Source organism: Hyperoodon ampullatus (assembly GCF_949752795.1).
Source record: "Hyperoodon ampullatus genome assembly, chromosome: 1".
In the NCBI taxonomy this organism is placed as follows: domain Eukaryota; kingdom Metazoa; phylum Chordata; class Mammalia; order Artiodactyla; family Ziphiidae; genus Hyperoodon; species Hyperoodon ampullatus.
In genome coordinates this window covers 146,617,498-146,633,387 of record NC_136914.1, presented here as the reverse complement: position 1 = coordinate 146,633,387, position 15,890 = coordinate 146,617,498, and the positions used below count along the sequence as shown (strand labels likewise).

Genomic DNA, 15,890 nt, shown 5'->3' with positions numbered 1-15,890 from the left:
CATTTCAAAATAGCATTCACTAAAAAATTACCAAATATACAAAGAAGTAGGAAGACATGACCCATGCCCTGAAGGAATATCAGTAACAACAGGCCTTCTCTGCCATTTCACTTCTTCAAATCACATGAAATGGGGTGAGCAGGCAGAGTAGGGAAATGGAGCACACCTTCTTTTCTCTCAGAAACTTCATCATCAGCACCTCAAAAATGAGGGTTCATACTAATAACTGATCTCGGAGGTCAGTTCCAGGCCAGATCTGATATTAAATTGCCTTAAGATAAAAAAAAACCCAAAAATGACAGAAGTAGACATATCAGATAAGAAGGTTAAAACTGCTGTTTGGCTATAGAGAGATTTATTAGATAACAGTCAGTAAACATGGACCATGAAACTAGCTGATAAATTGGACTTTGTCAAAACTTATGCTCTTCAGTAAGGTACTGTTAGAATGAAAAGACAAACTATAGACTGGGAGAAAATATTTGTCAAGCATATATCTAATAAAGGCTATATTCAGAATATATAAAGAACTTTTTTTTTTAATTTATGTATTTAATTTAGTTATTTTTGGCTGCGTTGGGTCTTCGTTACTGTGCGTGGGCTTTCTCTAGTTGCGGCGAGTGGGGGCCACTCCTCGTTGCGGTGCACAGGTTTCTCATTGCGGTGGCTTCTCTTGTTGCAGAGCACGGGTTTTAGGCGCACGGGGTTCAGTAGTTGCGGCACGTGGGCTCAGTAGTTGTGGCTCATGGGCTCTAGAGCGCAGGCTCAGTATTTGTGGCGCATGGGCTTAGTTGCTCCGCGGCATGTGGGATCTTCCCGGACCTGGGCTCAAACCCATGTCCCCTGCATTGACAGGTGGATTCCCAACCACTGCACCACCAGGGAAGCCCAAAAACTCTTAAACTCAATAATAAAAAGACAAATCAATTAAAAAGTGGGCAAAAGATTTGGACAGTTCACCAAAGAAGATATATGAATGGCCCTTGAAATGATATTCAGTACATCATTAGGCACAAAGAAAGTACAAATTTGATTCACAATGAGATTGCATTACTCACCTATTGGAATGCCTAAAATTAAAAAGACTGACCATACCAAGAGCTGGCAAGGACTCTCGTGAGGCTGATGGAAAAGCAGAATTTAACAATCACTTTAGAAAACAGTTGGTCAGTTTCTTATAAATTTAAACATAAACTTATCATACAACCTAGCAATTCCACTCCTGTGAAAGCATGTATCCATACATAATTTGTACTTCAATGTTCATAGTAGTTTTACTCATAGTAACCAAAACTGGAAAAAACTCAAACGTCTATCATCAGGTGAATAGATAAAGAAGTTGTACAACCATACAATGGAATATAATCATCAGCAATAAAAAGGAATGAACTAGTGATACATGCAACAATGTAGAAAAATATCAAAAGCATTGCGCTCAATGAAAGAAGTGAGACACAAACAGCTAAATAATATGATTCCGCTTATATGAAATTCTAGAAAAGGAAAAAACAAAGTGACAGAGTAGACCATTGGTTGCCAGGCATTGCACAGGGGTACAGGGAGAGTTTTGGAAGTGAGGATTACATGATTGTAGACATTTATCAGAACTCACTGACTTGTACAGTGTAATTGGATGGTTTTATTTTATTAAATTATACTCAATAAAGCCAGTGAAAAAATTTGGAAATTCATATTCTAAAGTCCACACTTTGCTTGAATTACTTAGTACTTTGATATGGCAGTTTATTAAGAAGTTCCATCTTGAGTCAGTATGCAGCAACATTTTGGCACTCCTATTTTGCATTCTCATAGTTTAAATTGTCAAAATTTGAAGGAAGAACTGGGTAGTCACTCTTTGAGTTTCAGGTGTGTTTTGTTTTCAAACTACTCTAGTTCTTCAAGTATCTCAGAATCCCAGGTAAAGAGGGTAAACAGCTAAAAATGTATAATTTGAACAAACTCCTCAGAAAATTTTTTTAAAGACCCCTTCCTTCTCTAATAAAAAGCTAATATTCTAGAATGCTTTGTTTTTTGTTTCATTGGTTTTGTTTTGTTTTTAAATGAACTGTATAGAGATATAATTTACAAACATTAAAATGTACCCATTCTAAGTGTATAGTTTGCATTTTGACAACTGTATACATGCCTGTTTAACCTCCACAATCATTGTATAGAACGTTTTCATCACTCCAGAAAATCGTGTCACGTCCCTTTGCTGTCCCCAACCCTGGGTCCCAGGAAATCATTGATCTCATTCTACAGTTTATGTGAATGGTCTCTTACAATAGACATTCTCTGTGTTTGGCTTCCTTTGCTAGGCATAATATCTTTTTTTTTTAATTGCAAGATACTTTATTTATTTATTTTAAAACAGGTCACAACACTAAGCTTCTGGCCCATTCTGCCAATGCACAAGCTACAAATGCTTGCTCAGCAGTTGAGGGGCACACTTTAGTAGCATGTTTGAAAAGTGAATAAAAATCCATGTAAAACAAATGTTCAAGTAGTTTCCATAGGAACACAGATAAGTGTGACCCCATCACCTAGTCTTACACATCGTTGCATCTGTGCCAACCCTATTTACATAGACATCTCAAAACTGGCAGAAATTAAGTTAAATGGTCCCCCCCAAACCCTTAAATCAAGCTAAACTCACAGTTAACAGCTACAAGAATGGTATCTACACATTAATATGAGCTGAAGCACAGGCTTCTGGGTGCTGTTTCATTCCACTCTCCCAAGCACAGGACACAGGCAGAGTGCCAACACCCTGCTCCTCTACTCCGAGTGGGAAGTCGTGGTTCTGTATTTGCTGCATCAGTTGCCATGTTGGCCCTGACATCACGTAGTAGATGATGTCAGTCTCTGGAATCCATTGAAAGTAGAAGCAGCAGCGACAGTGTAAGCACCCATGTTTTCAAAGAGCATCCAATCACCCACATGCATCTTGGGCAAGTTACAGCGCTCAACAGTGCGATCCAGGCCATCACAGGTCGGTCCCCAGATGCTACATGAATAATACATCACATCTGGTTTGGGTCTCTTCTGCAGACCCAAGAAGAGTCTTGGGTCCTCTTGTGCATGATCAAAGAGGATGCAGTTGAATGATCCATATACTCCATCATTCACATAATACATAAATGTTCACTCAACTCATCTTCATCAGAGCCTGTCTGTTCCTTTAATACGAGTTTTTTGGCAATGATATTAATTGCTAGTGTGAAAGCTGATGCAACATAGTATCTTCCTGGCTCAGCTATGATTCTCACACCGGAGTCTGATGGAAAATACTTGTCCAACGCTGGGTTGATTACACTGGTGATCTCTTCAAATTTAAGCTTTACATCCTCAGATCCAGGAAAGCCACCACCAATATCAAGCAGATACATGTTGAAACCAACCTCAGCTCCCATGTCAAAGACACAACGGGCATCAGAGATGGGCTGCATGAAGGTCCCTGGATCAGTAGAACCACTTCCCACGTGGAAGCTGACACCAATGACATCAATAGCTAGCTCCTTCACCCGTTCCAAAAGAAGCCTGCTGGTTTTGACTGTGGCACCATATTTGACACTGAGCCTATAGACTGCTTTGGAATCATCCGTGGCAATCCGCAAAACCAACTTGGCCTTTGAATGTGCCCTGGCAACTTTCATCAACTCAGCTTCACTATCAAAAGTCATCATCTGGACTCCATTATTGGAAGCGTATTAAATCTGAGACACTTGTTTATAAGGATTTGCATAGAAAATCCTCTCTGGAGGCACCATGAGACTCTGCGCCAACTGGATTTCAGTGTTGCTGGCACAGTCAAATCCTGTCCCTGTGGCAGCTAGGGCCTTCACTATGGTTCTGCTATCACTGCATTTGACTACATAAAAGGGGGTGACCCGAGGAAGAGCTTTAAACCATCTCAGATGTTTCTTTAGAATGTCTCCCAGGTCCGCAACATAGAAGGCATCCTTATCGTCGGAAGAAGAAACTTCATTAATTTTTTGGTCCACAGTGGCCTTGGCAGTAAAGCCTTCATCTAAGAAATGGCAGTCAAACTCTTCATTACTAAAGTTGTTCATGGTTTCTTGATATCTTTATGGGAAGCTAAGAGATGAAATTTAAAGAAATTATGCCAGCTTTTCACAAAGGCAATTCTCCAGGAATTCCAAGTCCCACTGAAGATGCGTGTGCCCTCGGTACAGCAGTGGAAATGTTCTGACAAACGCACAACCTGCTGTCCACCTTAGAGTGCACGGGCGCCGCGGGCAGACCCCATGGAGACGAGACGCAGCCGCCGCCACCAAGCGAGCAGGACCGCCGGCCGGCCCGCCGGGGGGGTCCCCGCCGCCCCCGTCAGCCGCCTCGCTCCCTCCCTCCCGCGGAGAACCGCCGGCCTGAGGTGGTGCCGGAGCTCTGGCAGAGGGGCAGCAGCGGCGGCAGAGCCTAAAGGGACTGACCGGCATAATATCTTTTAATATTCATTCATGTTGTGTGTATCAGTGCTTCATTTTTATTGTTGTGTTACATTTTATGACTGTAACAATTTATCCATTTACCTTTAGAGGTATGAACAGTCTTTGCGTGAACATATTATTTTCTATTACACTCAGATAATACCCAGAAGTGGAATTTCTGGGTTGTACAGTAAGTGTATGTTAAACTTTACAAGGAACTGGCAGATTGATCTCCAGAGCAGTTGTACAATTTACATTCCTGCCAGCAGTGTACTGGGAGTTCCAGTTGCTCCACATTTTTAGCAGCACTCCACGCTGGTAGTCATCCTAACGTTAGCCCTTCTAGTGAATGTATAATGTTATCTCACGGTGGTTTTAATTTGCATTTCCCTTATGATTAATAATGTTTTGAGTATCTTTTAATGTGCTTATTGGCCATTCTTATGTCTTTTTGGTGAAGTGTCCAGATGTGTTGTACATTTTTCAAATTGGATTATCTTATTAATGAGTTACAGTAATTCTTTATTCTGCTCACCAGTTCTTTATTAGATGTCTGTGGCTTTTTCTTTTTTTTTTTTCCTCCATTTTCTTAATGGTGTCTTTTAAAGAGCAGAACTTATTAATTCATTTTGATGAAACCCATTTTATAATTTTTTCTTCTGTGATTTGTTTGATGTCCTATCTAAGAAATTTTTACCTTCCCCAAGTTTGTTAAAATTTTCTCTTTTGTTTTCTTCTATAAGCTTTATAGGTTTTTTAAGACTCGTTCTGAGTTAATTTTTGTGCTTTTAGTGGAATGGTGTCAACATTTTTTCATACGGCCATTCAGTTGTTCCAGCACCATTTGTTGAATAGACTCTTATATTTCCCCATTAAATTGCTTGAAGTCTTTGTCAAAAGTCAATCAACATGTATGAATAAAGCCTTTAAAATTTGATAATCTAGATCTTGATATAGAAAGTGTACAATCTTGCCCATCAGTTTTTTAGTGATAATGTTTATATGATTTTTATCTAGACTAGTTACTAAATAAAATAAAATTAATCATATAGTATGATGAACAGTTGAACTGCTAGTGTCTGAGTGTCTTTAAAATTTTTTAATATACAAAGTAATTCAGTCTCTGCCTTTTCATGTAACACATTGATTACAAGCTTTTGTTTTGTTTCTATTCATTTGTAATTTTTTAAGGTTGGAACTAGATGGAAAGATGTGGTCTCCAAGTGTATCCGATGCCACTTCCAACCACTGCTTTTGTTTTACGCAAACCCAGATGGCACAGCAGTTTCCACTGAAGATGCACTCAGGCATGTCATCAACTGGTCACATCATAAATCTGTTGCAGAAAATATAGGTAATTGTTTAAAAGTTCTTTTTAGTGTTTTTCTGTTATCACAATCACACTAGGAATACTAATATACTGAATATGAAATGAATGTTGAAGATAATTTCAAAATTTAGTTTCAGTAAAGTGGAGTTCAGGAAAATTCTAATACTTAGAGTTAGTCTTTATAAAGAAACCTTTCCTCATCTGTGGCCTCAGAAGCACCTTCAGCAGCCACCCACGACTATGGTCACACAAACACAGGAGGGGATACTTGGCTGGTAGCTCTTACTAGCAGTAAATATTGAGATTTAAAGTGAGTTAGTACACTGGAAAAGTCCAAATCAGCGAGGCCATTTTTGAATGCCTTACAAAGCATGTAGAAGTCCTTAAAAGATGTCAGTCCTCTAAGTTTTTAAGTAATTTTCTCTATATTATTAAAAATGTCTGAAAAGATGATTCAAATGTCTCTTCTGCTGGTGGAGAGGAGGAAGGGGATTATACATTTTTGTTGGTCTTTTTAAGGATGTGAAAAGCCCTCAATTCATAAGTCGGAGAATTCAAAAGAAAATGGATTTGGTGATCAGACAAAACAGAGAGAAAATCAAAAATTTCAAGCAGATAGTACTTCATCATTTAATCAGAGCCACATTCAAACAAGTGGCAGTAGAGGAACAGGTATGTATTTAAATTGTCATTTTTACATTGTCCTTGAATAGTTAAGCTTCCCCCTCTTCATAGTTAAGCTTCCCTCTTTCTTCACTTACTGAATCTGTAATTCTTGGTAAGGACCAAGAGGAGAGTCCTTAACTAGCTTTCCTTGGCCATGAAGAGAAAATAAAAAGTAGAAACAAAATTTTGTATTTTGACTTAAGCATTTCTCCGAGACCCGTAGTTTTATTTGAACAGTTTGACGCGACTAGTGTTTGAGTTTCTCCATGCGCTCAAGGCTGTACATAGTAGTAGGGTGGAGGCAACCTGGACTGTCACCAGAGAAAGCTATGATATGGCCTTTCCTTCAAGGAGTTAATTGTTAACTTGTAGAGGAAAAACATTTAGTTAATAATTTGGCTCATATGCCAAAATTAAATGTAGTATTAGTGAATGCAACAATAGTTTGAAGTTACTATAGTTGTAGTTTATTTTTTTTTTTTTTTTTTTTTTTTTTTTTTTTTTTTTTTTTTGTGGTATGCGGGCCTCTCACTGTTGTGGCCTCTCCCGTTGCGGAGCACAGGCTCCGGATGCGCAGGCTCAGCAGCCATGGCTCACGGGCCCAGCCGCTCCGCGGCATATGGGATCCTCCCAGACCGGGGCACGAACCCGTATCCCCTGCATCGGCAGGCGGACTCTCAACCACTGCGCCACCAGGGAGGCCCTGTAGTTTATTTTTAACCTCATTTTTATTCAACTCTCTCTTGTTATTATCATTCCACAACTTTAATTTTCACAATCCAAGATCTGTGATTAGGATCCAACATGAAACAATCACAGCATGATGTACAGTTATGGTTTAGAAATATGCAAAACTCTAATTGGGTGGACGTTGAGGATGATTTTGTAAGGAACTTTTAAATATATTAATGAAATAATGTCTAACCCTAAAAGTAACCCATTTAATCAAGGGTGATAAGATTCAGAATTAACAATTACCATTTACGATAAATGCTTTTAAAAGTTCTTAATGGAACTTTTTCCATTTTATGTATTATTGATACTCTTATCTTAAGCCATTATCTATTTTTCAAAGATACCTACTTTTACTAGAAACTGTATGTGTTTAAGAACACAGACACTGGAGCCAGGCAATTTGTGTTAATAATCCTGCTTCTACACGTACAAGCTATGTGAACTTGGGCGAGTTCTTAACTTCTCTATGCCTCTGTTTCCAAATCCAAAATGAAGATAGTAATTATACCCACCTCAGAGAAGTATTGATAAATGAGTTTAGACACTTAGAATAGCACCTGACACATACTAACCACTCAGTTACCTTTAGCTCTCATTATTTCAAGAAAAGTTCTCGTTTTCCTTTACATTCGCCGTAGAGCTATACATGAAGTTTTAAAACACAGCTTGCATCTCTATTGTCAGCATAAATCACATTGAGTTTTTAGTTAAGCATAAAAATGATTTCATTGTATAGTTTAATCTGTATTTTGTTAGTATATAGCATCTTAAATTTTAATATAGTTCAATTTGTACTTTTATTGAGCGATTTGAAAAATGATCTGTATCATTATTAAAGAATGGTTTCTTTTACAGTTAAGTCAAGTCACAATGATCAAAGGGAAAAAATAAAAGACATTTCCAGAGAATGTGCTCTAAAAGCCATTGAACAGAAAAACTTACTTTCCTCACAAAGGAAAGATTTGGAAAGGGGACAAAGAAAAGATTTGGGCAGACATAGAGGTAACTTAAGAACTTACAGCATTCATTGGAAAAGGGGCAGCTAAAATCTTATTTTAAAGCTAAGTTTTATAATTTAATACAATTTAATATAATTTCTTTATATATTATATATATATTTATTTAGATATTATGTATCTTAGTATGATTTCTTTACTATACCTATTAAACCTATAAATGTAAAGTTTTCCTAGTTCTTATTCAATTCTAGCCTGGAATACTTGTGTTTTTTATGTTTCAACTTTACTTTTAACTATAAATTCAATTCACCCGTATGGTACATTCAAATAATAAGGAAGGTTATAAAATTACGTGAAAAGAACTTCTTTTCCTGCAACCCTTGACCTTCGCTCTGTTCCACTGTTAATAGTTTCCAGTTCATTATGAGCACGTCTTACTTTTTATGGTTTTATGCTCTTTTCTTTATGGACATAGTATAGTTTAACTGATATTGCTAGACTTTAGAACTTGATTTAAGATTCTTGCTGCAGTGAAATCCTTTCACAGGTACTTTTTGCATACAGCCATTAGCATAAAATTCTTTCAGAATAATTGCTGGCTTTAGGGTATGTTTATTTATTTTCAACTTTGGTAGGTGTGGCTCAGTTGTCCTCCTAAAATACAGTGACAGTCTGCACTCCCACCAACAGTGATGAGATGTCTGTTTCCAACAGCAGTTGGTTTAATACATTTTAAATCTTTACCAATATAATAGGTGGGAAATACTTTTATTTTTATGGTTTTTATTAATTATGAATGAGATAGAATAGTTTTTTTAATTGCTTTAATTATCTTATGATCTACTTTAGAGAGCATTTTTAAAAATCATTATATAACCATTTATGTTATGATTTACTTATTACTGTTTAACATTTCTTCTCAAACAAGGTATTTGACTTGTGACTAAAAAGTGGCTCTGAAGAGTAGTTCATTTGTATCTTTATTTACCTATTTATTTTTAAAGATTTGGTTGATGAAGACCTTCCACATTTCAAGTCTGGATCACCTCCTGCCCCAAATGGCTTTAGACAATATGGGAATCCACATCTATATCATATTCAAGGAAAAGGACCGTGTAAGCATGACCGAATTGCCCATCAGAGTCGAGCTTCTGCACAAACATTAAGTTCAAGTAAATCCCAGATTCTTGCTTCAGGAGAGAAAATAGCTGGCAAATCTAAGAGTGACAGTGGTACTGGATATGATACAGACAGTAGCCAAGATTCTAGGGATAAAGGAAGCAGCTGTAATGGCAGCACTAAAAGCCGAAATCGAGGTTGGAAACCTATGAGAGAAACATTAAATGTCGATAGTATTTTTAATGAAAGTGAAAAAAGGCAGCATAGTCCAAGACATAAATCAAATATTAGTAACAAATCTAAATGTAGCAAAGATCAGAGTTTTAACAGTTGTCCAAAAGAGAATCCAAAGCAAAAATGTTTAATGACTATATATGAAGATGAAATGAAGCAAGAAACAGGAAGCAGGAGTTCCCTTGAATTTAATGGAAAAGGAGCAGAGAAAAATAACGCCCTCAAAGAAACTAAAGTTCATGGTGACAATTGGCAGATGCAAAGGACAGAGTCTGGATATGAAAGCAGTGATCATATCAGTAATGGCTCTGCTAATTTGGACTCACCTGTTATCGATGGAAATGGTACAGTGATGGATATCAGTGGTGTTAAAGAAGCCGCATCCTTCAGGTAATACACAAGTTATATGAATGATTTCCCCCCACCATTCTCTCTTTTTAGTTATTTGAAGTAACTTTCAAAGGTTGGGGTCAGTTAAGTGAAAAGGAAAGAGCTTGAGCTCAGAGTATCCTGGGATATTGCAGGTTATTTGATATATCAAGTTTCTATTTTTAATAGTTATTTCTTGATTCCCAGAATAACAACTGTTTATTTTGGGGAAATTTAGAAAGTAAAATACATTATCATTGTTGCCACTAAAAACTATTGATGTATATATACTGCAGGTTTTAAACCATAGATTTAAATTGGTGTATCTCAGTCATTAAGCTAATTGTTTAATTCTTCAACCTAGTTAATGTTCATTATCCCATTTCTAACATCTGTAACTCAGAACTGGGGTTATTTTCTTCTGTCACAACCCAGTTCCATGAAAGAGATATTTTTCCTTTAGCAAGTATTAAAGAATACAGCCAAATAACTAAGTTTGTGTTCAATTAATTCTTAATTAATTCTGAAATCATTTATTATATTACTGTTAGCAGTCTATTTGCAGTTCTCTGTGTAACCTCTAAAACATGTCCGCCACTGAGGTCAATTTAGCCACTATTTCTGCTCTTAATCGATCTAAAGCATCTTAATTTGATGTTAGCTGGTGTTTTATTACATTCATTATTGAAAAGCCAGATTTGCAAAAAGCGACCGCTCATGTTTTACCGAAATAATCACTGTAATAAAGACTTGGGAAGCTTTTTTACTTTGCAGGGTAATTTCCTAATACCTCTTCAAAAGGGGTAGCCTAGGGTATTAGAAAGATCAGAACTTTGTAATCAGATAGGCTTGGATTTTAATTATTGGGCAAATTAATTTGACTTTCACAGCCTTAATCTCCTATTGAAAAATGAGGATAATAGCTCCTTTTAAGTATTTTAAGTTGTGAGATGTAAATTGATAATGTACATTAATCCCCTAGAACAGCACATGGTATATAATAATTGTTTAGCAAATATTATTTCCTTTCTTTTTCTTGGGGTAAACTAAATAATAATCCATTATAGCTGATGTGTTTGGTGTGTGTTTTATTCTATTTTCTAGCAACCAGATTAAGACAAGCAATCTAAACATAGATCGTATGAACTATACCTCCCAACAGAGCAAAAACTACTTGGAAGGTAAAAATTTTATTTAAATATATTATCATAGTAGCAGTAAAGAATAAATCATGGTATTACGAGTAAAGAAGCTAAGGACAGTCCTGTTACTGATAAGTTTATGAGTAATGAGGATGGAAGCTGGGAGAGTTTATGCTTGAAGTCTTAAAAGATGGGAATAGCTACTTCAGGGAATAGGAAAAAGGGGAAGTGTGTCAGTCAGGCTAGGCTAGGTTCTGGGCTGTGCAGTGGTAACAACTTGAAAATCTCCGTGTCTTAGGACAAGATTGTTTCTTGCTCACAGCACATGTCCTGTGAATGTCAGCATGAAATCTCTTCCTAGTAATCACTCAGGGCCTGAGGCTAATGGGACTCCATCTCTACCAGTACTTCTCTGATCATTGCAGTACTGGGGGAAGAGGAGATTGAAGGGGACACAACATAGTGAATCACATGTAAGCTCTTAAAACTTTCAACCCGGAAGTGATAAATGTGCTTCCACTCACATCTGACTGGCCAAGGCAAGTCTTAACAGCCAGGCCTAATTTCAAAGAGGGTGGAAAAGGGTAATTTGCTGGTGCACTGCAATATGTATGAACAGTCCTAATGTCTACCACAGGCGTTAAGGACAGATAGAAAAATTGATAAACAGCCTGCTAGAAAAGTTCACTTTGGAAACAATAAATATGTGATGGTGTGACATTATTATAGGTGATTTGTTAGCAACACATAGCAGCCCAGAAGCAAAGAAAATTAGATGTTTGTATACAGAATTCGGCATTGTTACTGAGAGGTTATACCTGAAGGATTTGGGGAACAGGGATCAAGGAAAATGATGAGCAAGGGGATTATTGAGGTTGGAATCAAAGTCATTGTCTTCAAATTTTAGAATTCAGAGGATTAGAAGAGCTATAATTTTTCACGATAAAAAATAGCCATGAAGAACACATTTTAAAGTTTGTTTTTAGTCTTTATCATCCTTAAGGCTTTTGTGGAGATTATTTTTCAGGTTGAAGATACTGAATATGATTAAATGTTTAATTATTTTGTTTTCATCAAATGGTATAATATCAGAAGGAAACACTTATATTAAGGAAATAACCTTCCTTTCCCATATAAAATGTCTCGCCTGTTTAAAAAATCTGATAAAAGTCTGGTAACCAAGTATTACAGGAAACAGTAAAAGGCTGGCCAGAAATCAACAGCAGAAGTCAGTAAAAATTGAACAATAACTGCAAGTTCAGTGCTCTTTATAAAATGATGCTTGCTTCCTGATATTAATAAAAACACAAGATCATAGAAATTTCGATGGTTAGGAGTGTATTGCTATAATAGCTTTGTTCTGGGTTTCCCCACTTAATATGAAATAGTATGTATGTAGCCAATTAAAACTATTTTTTTTATTATGGTAAAATACACACCACAGAATTTGTCATTCTAACCATTTTTAAGTTACAATTGTCTGTTATTAAGTACATGCGCATTGTTTTGCCATCATCACTACCATCTATCTCCATAATTCTTTCATCTTCTCAAATTGAAACTGTACCCATTAAACAACTCCCCATTTCCCCCTCCCCTGGCCCCTGCAACCTCCATTCTACTTTCTGTCTCTTTGAATTTGACTACTCTAGGTACCTCATATAAGTGGAATCATGCAGTATTTGTCTTTTTGTGACTGGCTTATTTCACTTAGCACAACATCTTCAGAGTTCATCCATGTATCAGAATTTCATTCCTTTTAAGGCTGAATAATATTACATTATATGATGTAACACATTTTGTTTATCCATTCATCTGTTGATGGACATTTGGGTTGTTTCTACCTTTTGGCTATTGTGTATAATGCCCCTATGTATATTATTAGTGTACAAATATCTGAAATCCCTGCTTTCAGTTCTTTTGAGTATATACCCAGAAGCACAATTGCTGGATCCTGTGGCAATGCTCTGTTTAGTTTTTTGAGGAACCACCATTCTGTTTTCGACAGCAGCTGCACTATTTTACATTCCCACCAGCAGTGCAGAGGTTCCGAGTTCTTCACATCCTCATCAATACTTGTTATTTTCTGGGTTTTTTTTTTTTGGAGAATTGCCATCCTAATGGGTGTGAAGTGGTATCTTGTTATGGTTTTATGTACCCCATGTTTTATTTAACTACATAAATTGCATTACATTAAAATTATTTCTTATTTAATAAACTTCAAAGCCTACCATAGTTCTTTAAGCTAGTGTTTGCTTAGGGAAACTTTATTAATGTTCATGCCTTATGGTATCTGTATGTGTATTTCCCTCCCCTAGTCTTTGAGAACATGTTGAAATGGGTATAGGAATTTTTTTTTCCAAGCTAAAAACTGGCCCTGCATGGATTTTTTCCTTTTTTTCAGTAAGGCACAGTTTAATTTTTTGTGGCTTGGTATGATTTTCTTGGATTTCTCCTACTTCTTAATTATAAAATGGGGGTATACTTACATTATTGACCTGAAGAATCACTTTCTATCCATAGGTAAAAGACTTTTACAAAGTTAAGAAACCTTAGAAATTTTTTTTTTTTTTTTTGCGGTACGCGGGCCTCTCACTGCTGTGGCCTCTCCCTGTTGCGGAGCACAGGCTCCAGACACGCAGGCCCAGCGGCCATGGCTCACGGGCCCAGCCACTCTGCGGCATGTGGGATCCTCCCGGACCAGGGCACGAGCCCGTGTCCCCTGCATTGGCAGGCAGACTCCCAACCACTGCGCCACCAGGGAAGCCCCCTTAGAAATTTTTTTATTTTCATATTTTGTTTGACATTTAAGTCAGCTTTCAGAATTAGTCTGTACAAGTTTATGTGATGGTAGAGAACTTAAAATCTATAACAATGCCATTGTAATTATCTCACTGATAGTTTTTCATTGATAGAGATATTATGTAGCCTGTTATATTTATGGATTCTGCTGCAAACAAACATGCCTACACTGCCTAAAGGTATTATTTGGGAACATTTTCGAAATTCCACAATGCCACTTAGATTATTTTAGCTCCTCTTTTAAAAATGGGTCACTAATGGGGAGAATGTCAAATGCCTTAAATTACATTCAAAACAGAAGGAATGACATGTTCCAAAGCACATGGTCAGGAGAAACTATCACATATTGGAAGGATACAGCTAGTTTGTTATATGCAAGGCTGGAATGCATACCTGGAAATTGTGAGTTGATGGTTAGAGGATAGAGAGAAGCCAAATCATGTTGAAACTTTTATGCTATTTTTAAATCCTAAAAAGTAAATGGAAAGGCACCTAAGGACAAGGAGAGTAGCATACTCCAGTTTGCATTTAGAAAGGACTCTCTGGTGGCAGTGTAGGGGGTGAATTTGGAGCAGTGGGAGAAAAAATATTTAGATGAATACTTTAATAGCCTAGGAGAGAAAAGATGAGGGTATAAACTAAGGCAGTATCAATGTTAAGAAAGAAGATTTGAGAGATTATAAGAATGTGTGGACAGTGGAGTCACTTTCTGTGACAGATGTGCACAGTGAGGGAAAAGGAGAAAGCTAGGGGTGGCTGTATTTGGGTCTTACATAAGTGGATTCACTATTTACAAAATGGAGGAATATAGGAAGAAGGGACAAATTTTGGGGGTGAGAGAGGATGGCAAATTTATTTTTGGATTTGTTTGGTTTGTCATCTAGTAAGTAGATTAGTTAGGAACAAATGTCTGGAATCCAGGAAAGATTATGTATTGGTAGCCATCAACATATATGGGAATTGAATGCGGTAGACATGGACAACATCATGCAGGAAAATGGGAGATTTCAGGGAAAAAAAATAGACAAAGGAAGAAACATGGGGTTTGCTGACTAAAAGAGATGAGCTAAGAGTAGAGAGAAGGAGCGACTTCAGAAAAGAATGAGGAGTAGCTGGAAAGTATGAGAAAATACAGGAGAGGGAGTTATCACAGGGAAACTGGGAAAATGGAGAGCTTCAAAAAGAAAAGAGATCACAGATTAAGCAGAATAAGGATTAAAAAGTCCAAGTTTGGTTTAGCAGTTAGTAAGTCATTAGTGACCTAGTAAAAGCAGTATTAGAGGAACATTAGAATAGAAGGAATATTAGAATAGAAGCAAGATTGAGGTAGAACTGAAGTGTTTAGAAGTAAAGGGCCATGATGTTTGTAACTTACTCTCAAATGGTTCAGAAAAAAAAGTGAGGTAAAGTGTTAATAATAGGTGAATCTGAGTAAAGGATATGCAGTTAGGTATATCTTTCAACTTCTCTGAACTTTTTGAAATTATCTTCAAACTAAAAGTTTTTCAAAAAAGGTCACAGTAGAATAAAAAGTAAATAAGAGAAGTAAATAAATGCACATGTCTGTCAAAACCCTTGCTGTGAATAGTAAAGTAGCCCTACCTAAAGGAGAAAAATGAAACCAAGAGCTTAGTTTTGCATTTATGTTACAGAGGGGAAGGAACTAATGTACAGAGGATGAGAAAGGTGTGAAGATAAGAATAGAACAGAACAGTAATTAATGGAGTAAGATCTCTGGAGGTAGAGTGAGAATGGAACAAGGAAGGCTTTGAATTAAGGGAGTAGTAGTTTTTCTGTAATGGGAGAGATAAAGGTGAGTGTCGGTACCATTCAGTGTGTATTGTGTTAGATGAGTCAGTTGAAGGAGTTCATACCTAATGGACTCTTTTCTCTATGGAGTAAGGTTATCTACTGAAATAAATATGTGTTAGGATATTTATAGATTGTAAATAACAAATCGCAAAGGAATTATTAGGTCTTTCAAAAAACTTTTGCCATTTACTTTGGGGTCTGTAATACTTGGATTAATCTCAGTTAATCATAGAAGTCAGGGTTAGTTCAAGCTGAGAATCTTGATCTTGCAAAT

The 15,890-nt window shown here is 36.8% G+C and overlaps 1 protein-coding gene and 1 pseudogene across 4 annotated transcripts in view; one reads left to right on the top strand and one right to left on the bottom strand.

Moving 5' to 3' along the window:
• Positions 1–15,890, top strand: part of USP53 (ubiquitin specific peptidase 53) — a gene marked incomplete at its 3' end in the record, with an annotated part of 55,030 nt that overhangs the window by 17,170 nt on the left and 21,970 nt on the right. For 2 of the 3 annotated variants that reach the window (XM_079699762.1, XM_079699761.1), the window contains 5 exons: positions 5,640–5,802; positions 6,298–6,450; positions 8,035–8,181; positions 9,143–9,881; positions 10,965–11,041. In XM_079699762.1, the coding sequence (XP_079555888.1) occupies positions 5,640–5,802; positions 6,298–6,450; positions 8,035–8,181; positions 9,143–9,881; positions 10,965–11,041 (1,279 nt within the window). The remainder of the gene's footprint in view (positions 1–5,639; positions 5,803–6,297; positions 6,451–8,034; positions 8,182–9,142; positions 9,882–10,964; positions 11,042–15,890) is intronic. The other variant, XM_079699763.1, reaches the window with a different exon arrangement.
• LOC307050289 (ornithine decarboxylase-like) lies at positions 2,681–4,073 on the bottom strand (annotated as a pseudogene). Its single transcript has one exon. The product of its transcript is annotated as an ornithine decarboxylase-like (transcript).